Source organism: Sorex araneus, chromosome 4, assembly GCF_027595985.1.
Source record: "Sorex araneus isolate mSorAra2 chromosome 4, mSorAra2.pri, whole genome shotgun sequence".
Classification (NCBI taxonomy): domain Eukaryota; kingdom Metazoa; phylum Chordata; class Mammalia; order Eulipotyphla; family Soricidae; genus Sorex; species Sorex araneus.
In genome coordinates, this window is record NC_073305.1 from 46,308,893 (window position 1) to 46,331,860 (window position 22,968).

Consider the following 22,968-nt stretch of genomic DNA (forward strand, 5'->3'; position numbering starts at 1 on the left):
CATTTGAACACTATTAACTTCATTAATCTCTCAGCAAACTGGGCTTTGTTTTTTTTTTTCCCTCTACCTCAGAGAGGCAGCTCAGAACCTCTTCTGCCTGCACAGACTAGATGGGGACTGCTTCTGGGAGCACAGGGAGGCACAGAGGGGCCTCCGCCAGAGTCCCCTACCTCTGACCACTGAGCCATCTCCCTCCCCCACAAATGAGATGTAAGGCTCATTGGGTGTGTGTGGGGGGTGTCCTTTGTGAATTTCTGCCATGTGATATCCTGGGAGAAAAGAACAGAGCTGGCTGAAAGGTGCGAGCCCTGAAGAAGCCCAGAAAAGGCAAATGGTTCCTCCCCGCCCCCCGCTGCCACCCCCAGAAGCAAACAGCCCTGGAGCTGGGAGTGCTTGGGAGACATGAGACCCTGACTTAGATTTCTGGCACTGCATGGCCCCCCTGAGCAGCACTGGGTGTAGCCCTGTAGCCCACTGGGTGGTCCCCTGCACCCCTGGGTCCCTAAGTCACAACATCCCTGGGCCAGGGCACACAACCGTCAGGCCAACACCACCAGGCCAGTGTCCCGAGGAGTGACCTCCAACTCGTTGTGCAGAAGGGGCCTTTCTGTATGGGGACGAGCCCTGCACATAGAGCCCTACACCTCAGCAATCAGAGGCAACGGGCACTGTCAGCTTTATGTCACAAATGAGCAAATAGAGGCACAAAGAAGTGAGAGAATTCAGCCGATGTAGCTGATCATGGGGACCTCAAGTGTGGTTGTCAGGTGCCTGTGGGGCCACTGCTGGGTGCCAGGCCCATGCTGGGTGGGAGGCAATAGCCCCTTGGACGTGCTGCAGCCACAACTCCCACCCAAGCTGGCCCCTCCGCCTGCTCCTCCCAGGAGCTGAGAGCTGCCTTAGCCCTGCGGAGAGCACATTTTCTTTCTGGGACTCCTAAGCCAGTGCCCTCCCAGACACCTGGGGTTACCTAGTGCAAACCACCCGCTGTGCGACCTGGCCGAGTCCTTTGTACAACATTCTTGGCTGGCCAAAGCTCACTTCATCTCATTCAGCTGAGGAAAGGGGTGCTAAGGAGAAAGAGCCCCCTCTTCCCAAACCCCAGGGATTGGACAGAGACATGGTCCCTGTACCCCTCCCCCCACGTGTTTTTAAATAGTTTCTCACCAGGAAGAAGGGCATCCAATTCTATTTCTGATTCTGGAAAGTGAGGAGGGCCAACATGTTGTCATGGCAACCAGAGAGCCCCTCCCCCAGTCTGAGCCCATTCCCCAGGCTGAGGGCAGTCCCTGCTGAAGGGGCCAAGAAGGTTCAGTAAGTTCAGTCTGAGGGTGAGCCATAGGGCATCTCCTCTGGGAGGTCAGGTCCAGGCCTGGCTTCCCTTCTCACCTCACCTAGTCCCCTCTGGGCAAGCCCAGTAGAAAGACCCCAGTCCCCTGGGAGGTCAGTTCAGGAGATGGGGACAGTAACACCTAGAGTGCTAGAAAGCCATGTGTGGTCAGACTTGACCCTTCCCCTAGCAGGCCGTGAGGATAGGGGGGAGGGTGGTAGGATGGGCATCCAGGGGAAAGACACAGAAGGCTCCTTTTTCCAACACAGGCCAATTTCTGGAGTGATAGTACAGCAGATAGGGTGTTTTTGCCTTGCACTCAGCTAACCCAGGTGCCATCCCATCCTATGTGGACCCTGAGCACCACCAGGAGTAATTCCTGAGTGCGGTGTCAGGAGTAACCCCTGAGCATCGCCAGGTGTGCCTCCTCCCCCCCAGCCCAAATAAGCCAATTTCCCACTACATTATGTTCTTTTTTTTTCTTTTCTTTTTGGGTCACACCTGGCGATGCACAGGGGTTACTCCTGGCTCTGCACTCAGGAATTACTCCTGGCAGTGCTCAGGGGACCATATGGGATGCTGGGAATTGAACCCGGGTCGGCCGCGTGCAAGGCAAACGCCCTACCCGCTGTGCTATTGCTCCAGCCCCTACATTATGTTCTTTGCGGCAGCTCTTCATATCCTGATCCTGTGTGTTTCCAGTCCTGGCAAGACTTAAGACAACCCCAAACACTGGGGCTCAGAAGGAAGGGCTCCCAGCACAGTCAACCTTACTTGCTAATGTTAGGAGGGAAGCAAGCCCCATTTTCCCAGAGGTTCAACCTGCCTGCTGCCCAGGGGCTCATGCATCAGCCCATCGTCTGCCCTGGAGGCTGCAGATGTTCTCCCAGAGCATCTCTGTCTGTGTTCTGGGAGAGAACAGTGCAGGCCAAAGTGGCTTCTGGAAAAGCTGCCAGGACCATGTGGATCAAGCTTTGGTGGGTACTGAAGAAGGACTGAGACCCCCTAAAGGGGAAGGCCACTGTGCATCACCCAGCTCTGTCTCACTCTATTCACTACCACCACCACCACCCACCCACCCGCTTCCCACCCTTCCTGGAGCTAGTCATGTGAGCAGCGAGCCCTAACTCCTGCTCCTCAAGTCTCTCGTGGCCAGGGTGCCCCCGTTACAGCAAGGTAGCACCCTGTCCTGAAGAAGTTGACACCTCCTGCTGCCTGCCTCCAAAGGGAGACAGTCGGGGCAGCTAGTCCTAGGGGAGTCTGGGGCAGGGTGTGAGGGGTACCACCCCCTTCTCATTGGGGATGTGCAAGACAAGAAGCCAAGCCTACCGAGGGATGTGGTTTTTAAGCTGTAAGGCCCAGGGAAATTTAAATAACAGATGTTTAAACAACCTTCCCTGCAAGCCTGGTGCGGTGACCCCTCTGCTGTGATGTGTTACAGCTTAAAAATAGCCCACAATGAACCGCTCCGAGCTCCAATTGACTCAAGCTTACGTAACTCGGCGTGAAAGATGGCTAGCCGCAGCAGCCTGGAGGGAGGGCACCAGCTCAGCCTCCCTGCCTGCTGCCCGCAGCTGAGGGGCCGAACCGAGCTCCCCACCTTCCCTGGGAGCAGCCTCCTACCCCCGTTCTGGGAACTGGTGCAGGGGAGGGCAAAGGAAGCACAAGTGGGAGCACACATGACTTCACGCCCCGCAACAGGAGACCTCTGGCCCCCGCAAAGAGTTGTGAGGAGAGAGATCTGGGCCCCAGGTGGAGTAGGGACAATTGGAAGAATACTTGGGGTGACCAGGGAAGGCTGATGGCTGCACCCCCTTTGAAGAGGGGCTTCCTAGCTTGGGGAAATGACCTTGGACCAGCACTGGGTTGCAGCCCTGCTTGCTACCACAGAGCACTGGAGCCGAGTGGAGATGACCTATTTGGGGGCCCAAAGGTTCCTGGGTCTGAGCTGAAACTTCCCAAGTAGGATATAGGCTCCGAGGGAGAAAGTGCTGGCTTCAAAGCTGGATGAATCCCATGATCTTGGTCACCAGCTGCTTCGAGTTCCCGGCCTTCCCAGATCAGTCACACATCTCAAGGGCCTGGCCAAGGCTAGCCACACAAGTGGCACAAGTGCAGAGGAAGCGGCTAAAGCAATATTATTAAAGGGGGCAGAGAGGAGAGAATATGAATGCCCCCTCCCCAGCATCTCCTGCCACCTCTGCCGTGTAGAGACCCAGGGAGTCAGCAGTGTGCCTGCTCCCATCACTGAGAAACTCCCAGGAGCCCAGCCTTGAGTGCCTACAAAGCAGCCAGGAGACCCCATGAGGGTCAAATACCTCTGGCTCCTGCCACTTCCCAGCAGGCAGGTCACCAGGGCCATTAGGTGTTTCTCCCTCAGGGCTAGCAGAGGCTGGAGCACATGTTTAGGGGAACAGGTAGCCACAGGGCAGGAGATGGTCCTGGTCCCTTATCAGAGCAGGAGAAGTGTTGCCCTCCTGAGGGGCAGTTCGACAGCCTCTCCTGGGCCTCAGTGTCTTGCATCCAGGGCCAGAGCTGCTCAGAGGGTGCCAGTAGAAGAGAGTGATGCCTGCAGGGCATCAGGCAGAGCCTTCCTCACAGGCTGTGCTGGAATGGAGGTCGGGAGAAGGAGTGGTTCTGAGGGCGTCTGAGAGGGACAAGGCTCCAGATGACATACCTCTGGACTGAGCTGGTCAGGAGGCTTTGATCTGCAGCCCACTGGGCACTTGCTGATTTAGAGCGAGGACAGCATGCCGGGCAGGAGGAGCAGGTGAAGGCCAGGCTCCAGGTCACCTTCCTGAGGCTTGAGGAAATAAGCCTCCCACCCTGGGGGCTGCCACAGCTGCTCAGGGCAGCCTGCGTTTACACTCACTGAGTCAGAAACCCTAGAAACCCCAGGAGAGAGCACAGTGGGGATGGTGCTTGCCTTGCACATGGTGACCCAAGTTTGGTTGCCAATATCCTGTAGGGGACCCTGAGGCCCACCAGGAGTGATCTGCAAATGCAGATTCAGGAGTAAGCCTTGAGCACTCAGGTGCAGGCCCAAAACAAAACACCACAATAATGTGGCTTAAATGGTAGTATCCATGGTCGCAGGTATGAGGCTCTGAGATCCATTCCCATCATGGCATGACCCAGAGCAAGGGGTCCTGGTGACCCTGGGGTACTGGTGGGTATGGTCCCCATAACTAACAAAAACCAACTGGCAGAAACCCTGAAAGTGTGGAGGGGGGAGGAGAGGTTCAGCTGACCCCCAGCGTGCACGGTAGGGGGGGCTTCACTGAGTCACCCCTATTGCTTCACCCGCAGCCCCGCCTCTGACTCTCACATGTTCAGGGAGGCTCTGAGTGAAGTGGCTCGTGGCTCTGCAGTTTCCCAGCTCAGCTCTCCAGCCCAGCAGGGAATAAGAGGTTTTCGTCAGAGCTGCCTGGACAGAGGCTCAAGGCTGCTACCACTCTCCCAGGCAGAATATGTGCCAGGGTTGCAGCCCCAGCTTCTGTGAGCAATGGATACTCCAGCCACATCCCCACGACTGTACCTCACCACACCCCAGCACTGGGGAGTCCTGCTCCTTTAGGGAAATACTCATCTGTGAACTAGCACCAGAGGTGGGCCTGGGGTGCCACAGGCAGCACCTAGAGAAGTGACAGGTGAGGTCACTCTTCCGGGAAGCTCCCAGCATTTGAAATGGGGTGACCCCCACCACCAGGCCTCTGATTATTTCTTTCAAAGTCTGGGGCCGGGGCTGGAGCCATAGTACAGTAGGCAAGGCGTTTGCTTTGCGTGCCGCCAACCCAAATTTGATCCCCAGCATCCCATATGGTCCCCTGAGCACAGCCAGGAATGATTTCTGAGTGCAGAGCCAGGAGTAACCCCTGAGCATCACATGAGCTGGTGATCCATGAGCATCAGCGGCTCTGGGGAAGAAGCCTTAGTCCAACTTCAGAGGAGCCACTAGGTTTTCTCCTCACTCCCCACACTAGCTTAGAGCCCTGAGGGGACCAGAGATCACCAGGGTGAAGTTAGGGCCTAAGGACTGCAAGTTGGGGCTGGGGAGTGGTTTAGCAGTAGAGCATTAACTGGCAGCCTGAGGTCCCTGGGGTGAGTCGCCAGCACTAAAAAAAATCAAATAAAAAAGACTGAGTTAGAATGAAAACGATCCTTTCAACTGGTGAGTTATGAGGTCCTCCAGCATATTCTACCCTCCTCTCTCCTACCCTCCAGGTGACACAACTTCCCTATCCCCCATCTCCCCTCTGCACACATAATGGGCCTCTGGCTGAGCATGCCAGGCGACACCTCTGTGCTACACTGAGTGGACAGCACAAGTAGTAGAAATGCAGAGTAGTCTCTGTACCCCACCAGTACCCCATTCTTACAGTCCTGTGCTTGAGCCAGAGAGGCCCTTTCACACTTTACCTCCTTGTCCTCAGGAGTCTTAGGGCCCCCCGCTGGGCCTATCCTGAAGTGACAGCAGTAATCTGGGAGAGAAGTGGGCAGCTCTGGCTCCAGGGAGCCGCTCACTTGGCTGGCCCTAAACCCAGGTTCTGTGTGTGACCAAGCAAGGAGTTGGTTACTGGGGAGGGTCCTGGGGATCTCCCAACTGGCAGGATAGAAGCAATGGGCTCCAAAGCAAGATGTCATCCTGATGTGTATCCTGGGCCTAGATCCCCTGAAACCCGCCATCCACACAGCCGTGACCCAGCAGCCCCACAGCATCAAGGTGCAGGGGCGGGGAGCATAAGGAGGAGCTGTTCTCCCTCTCCAGGGGCTATTGTACAGTGGCCTTGACGAGTATAAATAGCCCCACAGTCGGCACCTCTAAGCTGGTGCCTTGAAAACGTAGAACAGCGGCCTTTGAGATGCTGGCTCATCTCAGAGCTGGCAGCACTCAGGAAGAGGAGGGCAAGTCTCTATGCCCTGACTACATGTGCATGAATGTGTATGAATGATTGTGTGTGCAGGAGTGTGCATGATTGCATGCATGTTTGTGTTTGTGTGCACTTGCACATGAGTGCATGTGAGTATGTGCAAATAGGGTGCTGCAGGTGGAGCAGGGAGCTTGCAGAGGGACTAGGGCTGGACAGTGGGAGAACCCTCTAGCTGGTACAAACCAAGGCAAGTCAACCCACCCCTCTGGATTCCATCCCAAAGTCCCTGGGTCCCTATCATCGGGATAGGAACCCTGTCCATCCTTCTCTGGCACTGCCTTGCTGACCCATAGCCCTTTTCTAGCCTCAGAGTCTGTGATATGCTGCCCCGCTCTGTACCAAACTCTTTCCCTGACTCTGTTTCTGGCTCACTTCACACCTGACCAAGTGCCAGCAAAAATGTCACCCTCTCAGGGTCTCAGAGATGGCTCACCAGAAAAAGGCACCTTCCTTCCAAATGTGAGGCTGCAAATTCAATCCGCGATGCTGCCCAGGTGCACTGAGCAAGATGCCTCTGCTCTTGGAGACCCCAGCATTGCAATGGCATGTGCTGTCTCAGATGTGCCACAGCCAAATGAGAGCACCACACCCAGGCACGTCACAATGAACATCGTGACTAAGCACTGCATCACCACAATAGCAAAGAGGATAGTACATAAAATAGAGTGACAAAATTACTTTATTTTTTCATTTTGGGGACCTTCCATGTAATACATAGGGGACCTTCCAAGTAATACATAGGGGCCATTCCTTGCAATGCTATACTGGGATGTGATGCTGCCTGGACCCAGTGGCTTCTCCAAGGCAACACCTGTTGCTGCCAGGAATCCTTGAGGTCAGAATCATAGTACAACAAGTAGGGGGCCAGAGTGATAGTACAGCAGGTAGGGGTTTCCCTTGCATGCAACCAGCCTGAATTCAATCCCTGGCATCCCATATGGGCTCCTGAGCACCACCAGGAGTAATTGCTTAGTTCAGAACCAGGAGTAACCTGAGCACTGCCACATGTTGCCCCAGAACAAAGAAAAATAAAACAGAGTGCTTTCCTTGTACACTGACAGCCCGGGTTCAATCCCCGACATCCCATATGATCCCCCAAACATCACCAGGAGTGATTCCTGAGTAAGGAGCCAGGAGTAAGTCCTGAGCACTGCTGAGCATAACCCCAAAACAAAACAAAAATAAAGTAAAAAAAATGTTTAAAGTTAGGCTTGGGGTATTGGAGGGAGACCACAACAGATAGGGCACTTGTCTTCTATACGACTAGCCCAGGTTGTCCCCAGCTCCCCTTATGGTCCCTGAGCTGGCCAGAAATGACCCCTGGATACAGACCCAGAGTAAGTCCTGAGTATTGCTGGGTGTAATCCCAAAACAGAACAAAACAAAACAAAACAACAAAGAGTGATCTGAGACTGTAGCCCAATTGTAGAGCATTTTCTTGCATGTATGAGGCTCTGGGTTTGGACCCTAGCACCATGAAAAAGGGAATAAGGTTAAAAGGGAGGGCCATTGGTGTTCTTGGGGGGAAGGACATGGGAACACTAGTGATGGGTATGGTGCTGGAATTGTGTACATGAGCACCATCAACAATATAGTAAATCACATGGGCCGAGCACTAGTACAGTGGGTAGGTAGAGTATTGCCTTGGATGCAGTCAACCTGGGTTCAATTCCCTGCATCCCATATGGTCCCCAAAGCCCAGCAGGAGTAATTCCTGGATGTAGAGCCAGGTATAACCTTAAGCACCACTGAGTGTGGCCCCCAAAACAAAACCAAAATTGTAAATCACAAAGTCTCAATCAACTGAAAAAAAAATCTTAGGGCCAAGGAGGTAGCTCAGCTCAGAGGGCTAGAGCACTCTTCTCATGCAAGGATGCCAAGTTCAATCCCCAGCACTGCATGTTCCCATGGCTATTTCTGAGAGTGACCCCTGAATTCTATTCCAGGAGTAGCCCCCTGGCTACTACTGGGTATTATCCATAAACAAATTACTTTCTGGAGAACCTCCCCTCATCTCTCTCTGCTTAAAGCTGTCCTCCATCCCCTCAGGACAGCCTTCCCTTAGCATTTATCACAACTTGTACTTAGGTGGTCATTTGCTCCTGTACTAGATGAGGTATTTGTTGAGTCCTGTGGCCCGCAGGCCAGGCAGACAGCAGATGCTCCATAAATACTCATGCATCAAAGATAGCCCTCACCAGATTCTTCCATGGAACAAGGGAGAAGGTGGGGAATGTACTCTGTTCCCCTCTAATTGCCCCAGCAGGCTAAGGCACAGGGATGGGCAGAGGCCATCTTGATTCCCCCCCCCCAACACACACATCCCAGAGGTAGTTTGGGGTCCAGATCTGACCCTGTGTGGCCTGGCTAGGGCCAAAGTCACAAAGGCTGAGGTGGTTCTGAAAGAGGCTGGTCTTGCTCTGTGAGCCTGCGCACAGGTAGGGATGGTGATTTTTCTGTCGCCACGTCCTCCTCAGCCAAGGCCCCAGGGCCCAGATTCACATAGGTGGCGGAAAGCTGCACATAGTGGTCCCCGCGCAGCACACTCACCACCCTCTCAACTTCCCTTGCCAGCACTCCGAACGTGGGGCGTGCTGCGGGGTCTGCCATCCAGCAGCGCTGCATCACTGTGTACCTGTGGGGAGGGGACAGTGTCAGTGCACCACCTCCCCCACCCAGAGAGAAACAGCTGCCCAGCTCCATGAGCCATTTGGTAAAACAAGTGGGGAACAGACAGATAGCCAGTGCGGGGACCTGCATTGCCCACCAGGGCCACTATTCTGTCATTGCGACGCTGTCCCAGTCCTGTCTGCCCACCCTGGCAGAGGCCCTGGCAGAGCTTGAAAGGCCTCTGGTGTTAAGAGCTGCGGCAGGCAAGAGTGGTAGTACAGAGGGTAGGCTGCTTGCCTTATGTGTGGTCAACCTGGGTTTGAGCCGAAGCATCCCAAATAATGTCCCAAGCCCCGCCAGGAGTGACCCTTGAGCACAGAACAAGGAGTAAGCCTTGAATACCACAGGACATGGCCCAAAATCCAAAAAAAAAGAAAAAGTCTGGGATTCCTGTGTCCTGTGATCATGGCTGTGTCATCTTAGATACATTTCTTAACCTTCCTGTGCCTCTGGATCCTCTAATTGCAGACCCATGGGACAGAAGGTATGAAGATGCCTGTGAAGTGCTTCATTTAGTGCCCAGCTCCCAGGCCTCCAGGGTTATCATATGTCAGCCAGGAAAGAAGCCCAGGTCTAGGGAAATGGGGGTTAAAATACTGAGATAAGGGATGTAACTCAGTCATAAAAAGCACCTGTGAGGTCATGAGTTTGACCCCCCAAACAAAAAAGGAGAAGAAAAAGGCCTGAGACAAGGACTCGTGGGAGCACCAGTGGCTCCAAGCTTCCTAGTTAGTTCCCAGTTTCTCTGGATTTATCTAGTCAGCCCTAATTCCTTCACTTGGGGATGATAATCCCTGCTTTAAATAACACAGTGTCACACACACAGTAATCTCTTAATTCTTAGGCTTCTTGAGAGTAGCATGCTATTACCCCAACTTTAGAGATGGGGAAACTGAGGCCTGGAGGGAAATGGGTCTTGCACTGGCATCACGGATAATATGACATCACCTGGATTATCCCTTTATTCTCTCGAGGGCTGCTAGTGACTTGTGACTGAAATCTTCTAAGAGAGAAAAGTATCTCCCTCCCTGAAGAGAAGGCACAAAAGGCTGGAGCATATACCTGGCGCATGAAAGCCCTCAGTTCAATCCCTGGCGCTGCATGCCAAGCACTGCTTGGGAGAGAACTGCCCACCCCCACCCTCAAAATGATAACTCCCTCCCTCCTCAGGGTCAGCTGTGACCAGATTTGATTCATGGCTGGGTCGAAGGGCCCTTGCAGTCCCAGAGTGCCCATGGGGTGGGCTGTAGCCTCAAATGCATCTGTATTCCAGCCCAACCTCTCCCCCTGCCCAGTCCTGTTCCCCAAGTCCCCAGCCCACCACTACCCCACTGCACATCATCTCTAGCTCAGTCTGTCTCAGGGAGCCTGCCCAGGAGGCAGATCGGCTATGAGTGAATGTTCCTACTTCAGACCAGATGCTTTGGTGAAGTGACTAATAAAGATCAAACCCAAGGCGGGGGGCGGGGGGAGAAGTGGGGAGAAAGGGTTACTCATCGCTTCTGGAGCTCAGCGGGAGCAGGAGGAATCATCCACCACCTTTACCTGGGACTTGGCTCTTCGTGCTCTGACCACAGAGAGCCTGGTGCGGCTGAGACATGTGAGCTGAGTATGAAGCTGAACCTCGGCACTAAAGCCACCCCACAGGCACTGATGCTAGCACAGCTGCTGCCAGGCCTCCGGAAACGGGGAGCCTGGATCCGCATCCAGTGGGGAAAATATCTGATCTCAAGATGTGGAGGGGGCTAGTGTGGGAGCTAATAGAACCTTTCCTTGGGGTTAAGTGAGTGGAAAAGATGGAAAACAGCCCCCCTCGGCGGGGGTGGGCAGAGGAGTGCTGGGAAATCAAATCACTGGCCTCAACCCAGACTCTGAGTTGGGAATGCTGTTACCATGGCAACTGTGATATCCTCCCAGCTCTCAGCCCTGAATGGGGGCAGAGCCAGTCCACAGATAAGGAAATAGGCCCAGAGAGGGTCTCTTTCCAGGTCATCCCGAGGAGCAGTTAGAGAGCAGAGGCCCTCCCCTTCCTCCCCATTGAGGTCTGCATATACTCACAGTGAATCGGGGCAATACTCAGGCTGGGGCAGGCGCCGGCCCTGCACCAGGAAGTGAGTGAGGTCAAAAGGATCAACATGGGGATAAGGTGGGGCTCCCCGTGTCAGCAACTCCCATAGCAGCACACCGAATGACCACTGTGGGAAGAAGAAAGGAAGCCGACTCAGCTCTCATCTCAAATCTGGAGCAGCTGGGCACCCCGAGTCTTTATTCCTTGGAGCCTTCAGGGGTGCAGACCCTATTCCTCAGTCCCTGTCTCCTCCTACCACCTGAGTCGGGACTCAGCTGGGGCTGGCCAGGGCCTGATTATGAGAAGCCAAAGAGTTCATGGCTTCCTCCTACCTAAGACATGGGCCTGTGGGCTTGGGGGCTGCCTGACACAGGAATCCCCTGGGCTCAGTTCACAGCTCAGAGGTGGAGGGGCGGGGGTAGGCCCAGTGTTCTCCCGGCTCTGGAGTACGTACCACATCAGACTTGGTGGTGAATTTGTAGGTCTGTAGACTCTCCAGGGCCATCCATTTGATAGGCAGGCGAGCGTGGTGCTGCTGTTGGACACTGTAGTACTCCTTGTCCAGGATGTAGCGGGCCAGACCGAAGTCAGCCACCTTGACCGTGAATGAGTCATCCAGCCTGGGACAGGGGTGACTCTCAGACTGGGCCTCTGCATATCCTGACGCCACATGTCCCAGGCCTCGTGGATATCAGAGCCACAGTAGGCTGGGAAAACTGAGGATAGGCCCAGAGCTTCACAGCAAATGGCCCTCTCAGAGGCCCTTTGAAGCAGAACAACACCCCGATGCCCTGCCCCGCTTGCTTCACCCTGACTCACATGCAGTTTCGAGCCGCCAAGTCTCTGTGCACAAACTTCTGCTCTGCCAGGTACTCCATGCCACGGGCAACCTGCAGGCCAAAGCTGACAAGGTCCTTCACCGTGGGATTCTGGGGGTAAAGGTGGGCTGGTCAGCCAGGGGCAGAGCAGTTTTCTCCTTAGCAGCTGCCCCAGCCCCCAGTCCAAGACCAGCGGAGTACTGACCCGCTGGGGCGAGCGGATGAAGTGGAGCAGGTCTCCATGGTGCATGTAGGGCAGCAGCACTAGGGGCAGCCCCTCTGCGGGCAGCACGATGCCGATGAGCGCCAGGACGTTTGGGTGGTGCAGCCCTCGCATGAGCAGCCCCTCTCGCAGGAAGGCCTCTACCTCCTGCACCTCCGTGATGCCTGCAGAGAGATCTGAGTCACGGAGAGGAGCAGCCCCGGGCTTGCTCAGGGTCACCGGGACGGGGGGCACACATGGGGCTGAGACCTCTCCCAGCCTCTGCCTGACTCACGGCTCAGAGACTTGATGGCACAGTGCACTTGATTCTGGGCCTCGTCTGTGTATTCTCCATGGTAGACAACCCCAAAGTGACCTGGTGAGGGGGACAGGGGAAGAGGAACCCCAGAAGCCAGGGCTTGTACCACACACTCATTGGCAACCAAACCTCAAGTATCAACTGCCCAACTCACTCTTTCAAGCCTGTGTTCTCCCTTGAACACAGATCTCTCTCTTTCTGCTTTTTTCCCCACTCTGGAGAAGTACCTGACTCTTTTTACTTCCCCTCACATTTTTCTAAGTAAATTTTGCCCAATTAAAAAAAAAAACTATTGGAGCCAGAGCTATTGTAGAGCAAGGAGGGCATTTGCCTTGTGCAGGCCTGACCCAGGTTCATTCTCTGGCACCCAACCCTGTCCCCTGAGCCTACCAGGACTGATCACTGAGTGCAGAGCCAAGAATTAACCCTGAGCATCACCAGGTGTGGCTCAAAAACAGAAGCAAAATCTACCTTGCTCCATTGGAAAAAAAAAAAGTATCAAATGGCCAATAGAACATTTAAAAGGTGGCAATAGGGCTGGTAGATGGCTCACAAGGCTGTTCTTTGCACGTGGAACCCCAGGTTTGAGACCCCTGCACCACATGATCCCCTGAGCACCGTGGGGAGTGGTCTAAAAACTAAAATAGTAGAGGGGGCTGGAGCAATAGCACAGCAGTTAGGGGATTTGCTTTGCATACGGACGACCCAGGTTCAATTCCCAGCATCCCATGTGGTCCCCTGAGCATCGCCAAGAGTAATTCCTGAGTGCAGAGCCAGGAGTAACCCCTGAGTATCTCGGGGTGTGACCCAAAAAGCAAAACAAAACAAAACAAAAAACCACCAAAATAGTAAGAAACTAACATTGGGCAGGTGTCAGAAGTAGAGTGCATGCCTGCCATGTGTGAGACCTGGGTTCAATTCTGCACCCCGGAAATGGCCAGAGAGAAAGTTCAAAGGGCCAAAATGCATGTGTGAGGTTCTAGGGTCACTAGATCCACTGATCCCAAGCATCGCTGTGTGCAGCCCTTGAGATCCCCAGCACCACTGGGTCAGAACATTGAACTAGCCACTCCAGTTAGCTGAGTATCACCAGGAGTGAAATTCTTCCACTGTATCAGTATCACCAGGCCCTCTGGCATTGCTTGTGAGCACCCCCCCCAAATAAAGGCCATATATGGCAGAGCTAAAAGTCCCCCATGACCTTTTATTTTATTTTGGTTTGGGGGTCATACCTGGCTGTGATCACAGCTTACTCCTGGTGCTCTATTCAGGTATTACTCCTGAACCCCAGGTTTGAGACCCCTGCAGGAGTCCTGGCAGGGTTCAGGGGACTATGGGGGGTAGTGGGTAGGGATCAAACTCAGGTCAGCTCCGTGTAAGGCAAGCACCACACCCACTATACTATCAGTCCAGTCCCTGTCCCATGACCTTAAGTCTGCACAAGAACCCAAAAAAAGAATGAATTAATCACGTATGAGCAGATGGAAGCTTAGAAGGGTTCAGAGACATTCCTAACTTTGGGGAGAAGACCAAGAGCAGAGTCCTACCCAAGTATCTTCTGAGTCCCTGTCATGTCCCAATTGCATCCCTGTCCTGTTCTGGCCCACACACCTTTGCCAATGATGCGGTCACTGTGGGTGACGACCCGCTCTTGGGGAATTAGCATGTCCTTGACCTCAGCCAGGAGTGCTGGATCCATATTCCCGGGCTGGATGGACATGGTCTGCACCAGTGGGGCAGAGGCCCCATCTCCAGAGTCTAAGAACGCTTTACGGACTCCAGAGCTGGTATCCAGACTGTCAGCAGCTGTGGTGGAAAAGAGGAAGTGAGGGGCTTGTAGAGCAGAGGGTCTGCCCAGCCCCATCTTCGAGCACCTTCTCTCTCTCACCAAGGCCGGTTTGGGAGTCAAAGCCTGAGTTGAGCAGTGGTAGAGACACAGCTCCAGTGCTTGGGTCCAGGTCACTCGGATTGGAAGACAGAACTGTGGAAAGATGACCCCTAGTGGCCAGTTTCTCCAGGCTGCTAGAGGCCAGCTCCTACACAGGAGGTGTGGACAGACCCGCAAGCCTGGGCAAAGAGGCCACAGAAATGGGGAGAGGCCATTGTTGGGGTAGGGGGTGAGTTAGGATGAGACTGAAGGGCTCACCTAGCATCTTCCTCCGCCGGTACATGACCACCAACACGGTGACCAGTATGGCTATAAGCAGGAGCAAGGCCAGCAAGATAAAGATGAGCATCCTTTGTGGAATCCCCACTGGGTCTGATCGCGTCACCCTGCCCAGGAGATGACACTGATCATCCACGCAGACCTGGGGATGGGTGGCAGCTCAGGCCCAGCCTCTGAGCCTTGACCCATGCCTCCTGTGGAAGGCCAGCTGAGCTGCTTACCTGCAGTAGGGCCCTAGTGTGGCCACGTTGCAGGGAGGAGGAGGGCAGCGGGCAGATGACAAAATCCCCGCGGAGCTCATATTGGCAGCTCTTGCCATCCACAGTCACATTTATATCCATACAGTCAGCCACGGCACCCAGTCCGATATACTGCAGAGATTGTCATGAGGACTGCCCGGGATACCCGTGTCCTCCAGGCAGCTTTGAACCCCAGCCACCTCTCTTCCCACCCCCTCCCAGACCTACCTCAAACTTAACTGTGTGCTCCTCACGCTTCAGTGAGACAAGGTCAACAGCAGGCGGGAGGGGTTGGGGCAGGATGCGAAAGCCAGGCAGCGTGAAGGCAGCGGCTCCATCCATCTGCGCACTCAGGTTCCCCATCACCCACCCTTGTGGACTCCGGACCACATATTCAGGCAGGCGGCACCGTTGCTGCTCAGGGAGCTGCCCCTCACACTGCCAGGGCCCGTGGGAGAGTGGTTAGCCTGCTGTCTGCCCTTGGGACCCCGAGGACGGGCCAGCCAGCCCCTCCCTTGCGCGGCCCCCTCTTACCCTGCTTTCCACGACCCCCAGCCCATCATGGAATGACAGCACAAGGTGTGAAGCCGAGGTCAGGTGTTGGCCCCGGATAGTCACGTGTGAGCCCCTGTGGATGGATATGGGAGGTGGCCTCAGGGGCTGGCTCCATGTCCCTCCAAGAGCACAGAGAGGGTTGGTGAGGAAGTAGCACTCACTTGTAGCCACAGTTGGGGCTGATGCCCAGCATGATGGGGTCTTCCCGGTACTGGAAGGTCCAGGAGCTGGGCACAGTGGCACCCCCCACCTGCAGGTGAATGGGAACACTGGCCACGGCAGCCCCAGGGGGCATGGTACATACGAGCTGCCCCTCACTGACCCTGAAAAACAGGGATCGGAATCAGGAGGTAGGCCCACCTCCTTGAGGGCTCCACCAGTCCCTCTTAGCTCCTCACACGTGCCCATATCCTATGGGTCTGTCTGGTGGTGGGGGGGGCTCCCCAGTAAAACCTCTAAGAAGGCAAGCAGAAGCAGGATCCCCACATGAGGCAACAGACACTGTGATGGGCTCGAGCACACACTACCTCTGGGTAGGGAGCAGCAGAACCTCCTCCCTGGGCCTGCTCCCTGCTCTTGCACGTGACAGTGCCCTGATGGGGTGTCCCACACACTTCCCTGTGGGCTCCCCTCAGTTCGGGGGGGCGGGGGAGGGTGGCTGGTACTTACTTTTCCAGGAGGCACTCAGTTCCATTGACCATCACAGCCCGGCTGGTGCCCACAGACAGGCTGTGGCCTTCAAGGGTGAGGCGAGTGCCCCCTGCTCGTGGACCAAAGAGGGGGTGGACTGCTGTCAGTACTGACTCCTAAGAGGGGATGAAGGGGTTTAAGCTGGGCATGGGAAGCCACCCTGCCAGCCTCTCCCTCTCCAGACTGGCTGACTGGCGAGGGCACAGACAATTGTGTGACTCACTAGGAAAGAGAAGCCTGGCAGCACAGCGGTGCCATCGATCCGAAAGTTTTTGTTCAATGTCATGTTGGTGATGGTGAGGCTGATGTTGGCAGCCCCAGCTTCCTGCACATCCAAGGGCTCCAGTTCACACTCAAGCTCTTCTCCGAAGTCCTTCTGGGGCACTGGGCTAGAGGGAACCCAAGGTCAGCAAGGGGCTTTCCAGGCTGGGTGCCTGCCTGTGGCATTCACAGGTCTTCTCTGAGCCTGAGGATGCATCTTTCCACCCATACCTTCCTCCACGGTTGGCGGGATGGGGCAGGGCTTAACCTTGCCAGCTCCATGATAACACTGATAACATGGCACACGCTGGCTTGGAAATAGACAGAACTGTCCACTAGACACAAATATCTTCTGAGCACTGGTGCTCAGCCCACCCCGACAAGCACAGGGCAGGGTCTCCCAGAGAAAAGGCTGTTCACTGCCACCATCAGGGGCAGTGAAATCAGGGAGAGGCTGTACCTGAGGTTTGAGCTGCCCTTGGGCAGTAGGCGGCAGGGACTCTGGCCCACGGTGACTTGATGGGTGCCATTAGGCAGCAAATTGGAAGAACGTAGATAGAAGTTGGAGCCACACAAGGTCAGCCTCATACTGCCTCTCAAGGGTCCTCTGCGGGGGTGGAACTGTGGGCAAAGGTTGCAGAGACCCGAGTCCTCTTGTGGGTCCAGGTACTTAGCCTGTTTGCTTTCCCCAGAGTTAGCTGCAGCACCCCTTTACTTACCCCACACTTCAGTTATTCCAGTTTTATTTCGCCTGTTCAAACACTTTTCTGCCTCCAAGCCCTTACACGTACCATGCCCTCTGCCAAGAATGGCCTCTTGAGCTGAAGAGGTGGCTTAACAGGCAGAGAACATGGCAAGCATGCTTTGTATTGCTGGAGGCCCAGGTTTAATCCTCAGTACCACAGGGTCCTCTGAATCCCACTGGGAATGATCCCCAAGCAGAGTCAGGAATAACCCCCAACATAGTAGGTGTGTGCCTCCTCAAAGAAAAGAATCCCGGGGCTAGAGCGACAGCAGGTAGGGCATTTGCCTGGCATGCGGCCCATCAAGGTTCAATCCCCAGCATCCCATATGGTCCCCCAAGCACCACTAGGAGTAATTCCTGAGTGCATATCCAGGAGCACCCCTGAGCATCACTGGGTGTGATCACCCCCCCCAAAAAAAAAAGAGAAAAAGAAAAAGAATCCCTCCTTGTCCTCCTGAGGACATCCTGAGCCAGAGGAAGATGATGGTGAATACCTGCTAACCCCGTCCCAGGTCTATCTAGCTCCTTCCTTCCTCCCGGGCCCTGCCAGGTTAGACATACCTCAGTAAGCTCGGGTGGGCAGTGGTCTTGCTGCCAGGAGTCCGGACACTCCTTCTGCTGGCCACACATGTCCCCACACCAACCACAGCCCATGAAACGCTGTGCCCTCAGGCAACGGAAACAGGTGAGGAAGTGACGGCAGCCAGGGCCCCGGATAGGTACCTTGAAGACCTTAAAGTAGCGGACAGGAGGCTCAGGGGTGGCTCTAGGCCCCTGAGACTCCTAGTTACATTGTAGATCAGCGTAGGGAGACCCATGTCAATATCTCCCTGGATTGAAGGGGAGCCCCCTTTCTACTTCCTTGGTCCCCAGACCCTGTCCCTCTTCACCTGGTCCCCAGAGGCAAAGAGTAGGTGGTCTCCAAGGCGACTGACATGGCGTTGCAAGGGCTGCCCATGGTTGCCCAATGAGAAGTTGGATACAAACAGCAAGTAACTGAGAGACCTGGCCAGTTCCACCTGGAATAAGGTCAGCTGTCAGAAAAATGACAATGGGGACAGAGACCAAGGAATGAAGGGCTCTAAAGATGAAAGACATACCTGCAGGATGCGGCCATCAGCTGTGCCCATGTGGGCCACTGTGACATTACCAAGAAGTGTCACATGCAGCGCAGTCACCTGCACAGGTCCCAAGAGCCCATTGAACAGGTCCACACGTTGGAAGCTGGTGCTGACACCCAGGGGAAAGTGGTAGCAGCTGCTGTTGGAGCTGTGGGCCGCTGAGCTAGGCTGGAGAGGATCAGGCAGGAAGTCAGGGCTCAGCCTCACACACTGAGCTTCCAGGGGCTCTGCATGATCACCGCTGCCTGAACTCCTAGCATGGCTGTTAGTTGGGAAACTCCAGGGGCCTCTGAAAGGTAGCAAGGCCAGGAGAGAGGCCCAGGTGGGGAAGGCACTCCCGTATTCTTGCCCTACCCTGCTTTCCTTCTGCAAATAAATTAGAATCTTACAGGCTCAAGCCCATCCTATTCATACCATCCTCTGGAGGGGGTGATCTGGCCACATACATTTCACCAAAGGAAGTGAATAGGCTCCACCAAGAGGTGTGGTCACTGATCTGAGTCCTTAGAGGCACTTAAGAGCACTTAAGGCCTGGGTGGACGCCTCAGAGTTGAGCCAGAGTCCTCTCCTGCCCCCTGCTGGTTGTGCCTTGCTCTTCGGCAAATCCTGCCTGCGGGTTTCTGTGGAGCATGTACTCTTTCTCTTCATATCTAAGTAAATTTCTTTCAATAAAATACTTTTTTCTTGCTTAAAGAGACTGCTTTTCAGGCTGGAGTGATAGTACAGCGGGTAGGGCGTTTTCCTTGCTCACGGCGACCTGGGTTCCATCCCTGGCACCCCATATGGTCCCTTGAGCACTGTCAGGAGTAACTCCTGAGTACAGAGCCAGGAGGAACCCCTGAGCATCACTGGGGTGTGACTCAAAAAATCAAAGAAAAAATAACTACTTTTCTTCTATAAAAAAAAGCTTATCTTGGGCTGGAGCTACAGTAGAGTGGGAGTGGGTAGGGTGCTTGCCTTGCACAGAGCTGACTCAAGTCGATCCCTGACATCTCATATGGTCCCCTGAGCCTACCAGGAGTAACCCCGGAGCACTGTTGAGTGTGGCACCCTACCACATACACAAAAGCACCTTTGCACTTTGGGTTTCACTTTCCCCATCAGCAAATGGGATTGGACTCTGAGGTTGAATGGGAGAGCAAAGAGTAGCAACATCCAAAGGCCTTTCTGCTTGCAGCTGCTACCTGCACTTCTCTCTGGGTCCAAAAGGGACAAACCAGGGCCTGAAGATCTGAGTTCCAGAGGAGGCCCATTGACAGGAAACAATGAACCCTTCCCTGCTCTAGCAGAAGCTCTGGAAAACTACAAAACAGGACTTAAACAGGAGGTGTTGGAGCCGTAGCTGCTTGGGATCCTCCCTCACCAACCCCAAGGGCATTCTTCATGGTTGAATGAAGCTTGCCAGATCCTGCCTCACCCCAGGCTTGCTTAACCCAATTGTGAGCCCTCAGTGCTGATCCGGAGCCCTGGGGGAAGAAATGTGTAGTGACGAGCCCAGAAACACCATCCTCTAGTCTGTAGCAGGCATGGGTGGGGACGGAGACTCTGTCCTCTCTAGCCGGAAGCCAGCCAGGTGTGCAGAGTGACTCAAGGTTAGGTGGGGCTGTGGGGTGGGAAAGAGGCCCTACCCTAGCTTGGGCCGCACCCCAACTGCTTACTCCTGGACTCCCAGATTTATCTGAAATATGAAAGGGTTCAATGAGCCACAAGAGGAGGTGACCCTACCTGAGCCTGAGGAGGGCAGCATGGAGCCCCCTGGAGCCCCTCTCTCAGGCCAGCCCCCAGTAGCACACCATGGATATTGCTGCAGAAGGTGCAGCCTAGTTGGTGGACAAACACTGTCCAGACCACTTCCCACACTTTACAAAGGCCTGGCTCGCCTCTGGGCAGGGTTTGAAATGATTCCTCCAGTCTAGCTCTGTTAAGTCATGTCTGACCCATTGACCCAATATCAGGTCAGAAATAGGTTGGACTCCCAGGTGGAAAAGGGAGGAGGGTAGAGACTGGGTTACCCAGGCCACCAGAGGGAGGCAAGCAGGCACTCCCCACCCCTGGCTGGCTGTAAATTCTTCCATCACTGAGGCATCAACAGGAACTGGAAAGGTGGGCAACATCACAGCAGGACCATGGTCACTGAGCAGCCCAAAACACAGAGCAGTATCTGTGGGTCAGCTCCCTGAAAAGGGAAAGTGCTTGTCCTATTTCCTTAGTTTAATCTTTTGTAATCCAGAATGAGACATTTTCGATGGATCAGCTTTTGTTTTGTCCTCAGGGAAGAATTTTAAGGAATTTCCTGTTTCTTGTATCTTCCCCAGTTCCCTAACACAGTGACTAAGAGAACCTGAGTAGGGTCTGCTGGAAGGAACCCCAGTTCAGCACAGCCTGGAAGACTTCCTGCCTTGGATGAAGAGGGGGCACCGGGATGGGGATCTGACTACGATGGAAGAAAGTCTTGGACTCCTGCATGCTGAACCACTTCCAACCAGCCCCTCCTAGGCCTTACTCATCCCCAGATGTTTAAAGTTGCTTACACAATCCTGGGCAAACCTTCTAGAATTTACTACAATCAAGCCACGTTTCTCCTTGGTCCTAGATCCTCCTGCAATACCCCCGAAATGAATCAGAGAGGAACGGGTCAATGAAGCCCAAGCTATGTAGGCTCCCTAACAAATGGCCAAACTGCTATGCCCCAGGAATGCCATGCCCCAGGAATTCTCTGGAATACAGATGGACAAGGGCTTTCTCTGACAACCTGCTTTAGCCTCTCAAAGCAAAAAGAGAGAGAGAGAGAGAGAGAGAGAGAGAGAGAGAGAGAGAGAGAGAGAGAGAGAGAGAGAGAGAGAGAGAGAGAGAGAGAGAGAGAGAAGCGCTCCCTGGGGAAGCAAAGCACTGGTGAGCAGTGAGATGCTGTGTCTCTCTGTGAATCTCTGCTGTGTGTGTGTAAGATGGGGGTGCTGTGAGTGGCCCAGAGATACGGGTGGTTGAAGGGTGGGGGGATGCCCATTATTCTTCGCAGAGTTTGGCAGCGCATCTGGTAGGGAAGAGGAGACCTGGTGCAATCCAGTTCTCACATAGCCAGGGAAACGACCTAAATTATCAGCAGCCATGATCCATGAAGGGTGGAACTACAAAGTGGGACAGCCCCGGGGGCGCCACTGCTGGTACTCCCATTGGTGGAAAGAAAATCTTCTCCCTTGCCCTGCTCTCCCAAAACCTTCTGTCAAGTATGAAAGGGAAGCAGTTGGACATGCCCCCCCATCCCCTCCCCCCCAGACTGCTCTGGTGAAGGCTCCTTTCTGCTCACCGGGTTTGGGCACAAAGTGGAAGGCTGAAAGAAGATGAGGCCCCGGAGGGGAGCTTTGGAGTGGACTGAAGGCTCACAGCAGCGTTTCACGCCGTCGTCAATGAGGGTGTTTATCTGGTTGACCGGAAATGCACAGACCACAGAGCTGGGGACCACATCTGAGCTGCTGCCTCTGTTAGCCTTAAAAACCCCAAATAGCACGTCCTGGCCTTCTGCGACGTCCAGCTCCGTGGCAAATCGGCCGCCCACTGGAGCAACATGGGCAGCCTGCAGTTCGGGGTAGCTCTGCTTGTCGGCAGCAATCCCCCGGCGGCGGCGCTTAGGGGCGAAGTCACAGTCGAGATTGAGTTCACGGTACTCGCCCAACTCTGCCTCCGTAGCCTCAGCGCTGAGCCGTGCCACGCGCGTGTGCCAAGACACAGGTGTGGAATTCGAATGGAGGATGGGCTGCACGGTCAGGAAATAGACGAAATCTCCGGAGTGAAAGCTGTACACGTATTCTATGCGGTAGGAAGTGACGAAAGCGGGCAGCACCGACAGCCCAGGAAAGACAGGTTCGAATCCTGAGGCATCAGCCTTGAGGCGCCGGATGGACACTGAGCGTGGACTGAAGCTGGAGGCCACTGTTGCATTCAGTGAGGAGGCCACATAGAAGTAAGAGGCGTGGCCTTGCTCAACCACGGTGACGAGGGTGCCCAGTGGACTGGCCACGCAGTCGGGGCAGTCCTCAGGCCGGTTGTTGGGAGCTGAGAAGAGGCAGGCAGGCGGCATCAGGTGCAGGACTGTCTCATTGGCCTCTAGCTCATGCAGAAAGCATCGGCCATGCATGCTCGTGCCGCAGCTGATTAGTGCAGGCAGCGCCGGTTCCAGCACCAGCACTTGCATATCAGTGTCTCCTGGCGGGCCACGGAGCTCCGGGCCACAGGCAGCGCACATATGGCAGCCAGGGTCCCCGGTAGGGCCAGTGACCAGGCTCTGGACAAGCTGCAGGTCAGGTCCAAACACATGCAGGCGGTTGCGTGTGGCCACGAACACGGCACCCCCGTTCCCGTCGCCGCCATAGGTCGTCATAGCCTGTATGGGACCACCGGCCGAGGCGCGGGGCATCACGTACTCCACGTCAAAATCGCGGGAAGCGGCATAGGGGGTGCGTGGGCACTGCCAGTTGCTGCCAGCCACCGGCACCGCCCAGAGCAGCGGCAACAGCATCAACAGGGAGCGCTGCGACGGCGGAGCGGGGAATTCCATCGCGGTCCAGCCCGGGCCCCGCGGGGCTGCCGCAGCCGGAGCCTGGCTGCCAGCGGTCTCAGGTCTGGACTGGGACGGCGTCCAGCAGTGGTCCTGAGAGCCCACGGGCGGCCGGGCCCCGCCTGGGGGGACCTGAGATGCCCACACCCCGTCCCCTGCCCTCGAGTCTAAGCGTGCGGCTACTCACACCCCAGAAGGGAATCGGTTGTCCGTCTCACCTGCAGCCCCAGCAGCAGCTCCTAGCGCGAGCCCAGAGCAATCAGCTTGAGGGCGCCGGGCGCGGCCCGGGGCAGGGGCGCG

At 55.1% G+C, this 22,968-nt stretch overlaps 1 protein-coding gene across 1 annotated transcript; it reads right to left on the reverse strand.

The window, feature by feature from the left end:
- Window positions 1–8,286: 8,286 nt before the first annotated feature.
- Window positions 8,287–22,668, reverse strand: MST1R (macrophage stimulating 1 receptor). The gene is made up of 20 exons (XM_004615122.3): window positions 21,421–22,668; window positions 18,096–18,284; window positions 17,886–18,014; window positions 17,557–17,727; window positions 16,711–16,871; window positions 16,213–16,378; window positions 15,969–16,105; window positions 15,461–15,622; window positions 15,279–15,372; window positions 14,973–15,182; window positions 14,727–14,876; window positions 14,485–14,647; window positions 14,227–14,319; window positions 13,950–14,144; window positions 12,315–12,395; window positions 12,023–12,204; window positions 11,819–11,928; window positions 11,454–11,619; window positions 10,990–11,126; window positions 8,287–8,896 (listed from the first exon to the last, which is right to left on the reverse strand). Exons 1-20 carry the CDS (start codon window positions 22,666–22,668, stop codon window positions 8,641–8,643), a joined length of 4,200 nt encoding a protein of 1,399 aa, XP_004615179.3. The 3' UTR covers window positions 8,287–8,640.
- Between the last annotated feature and the right edge of the window lie 300 nt (window positions 22,669–22,968).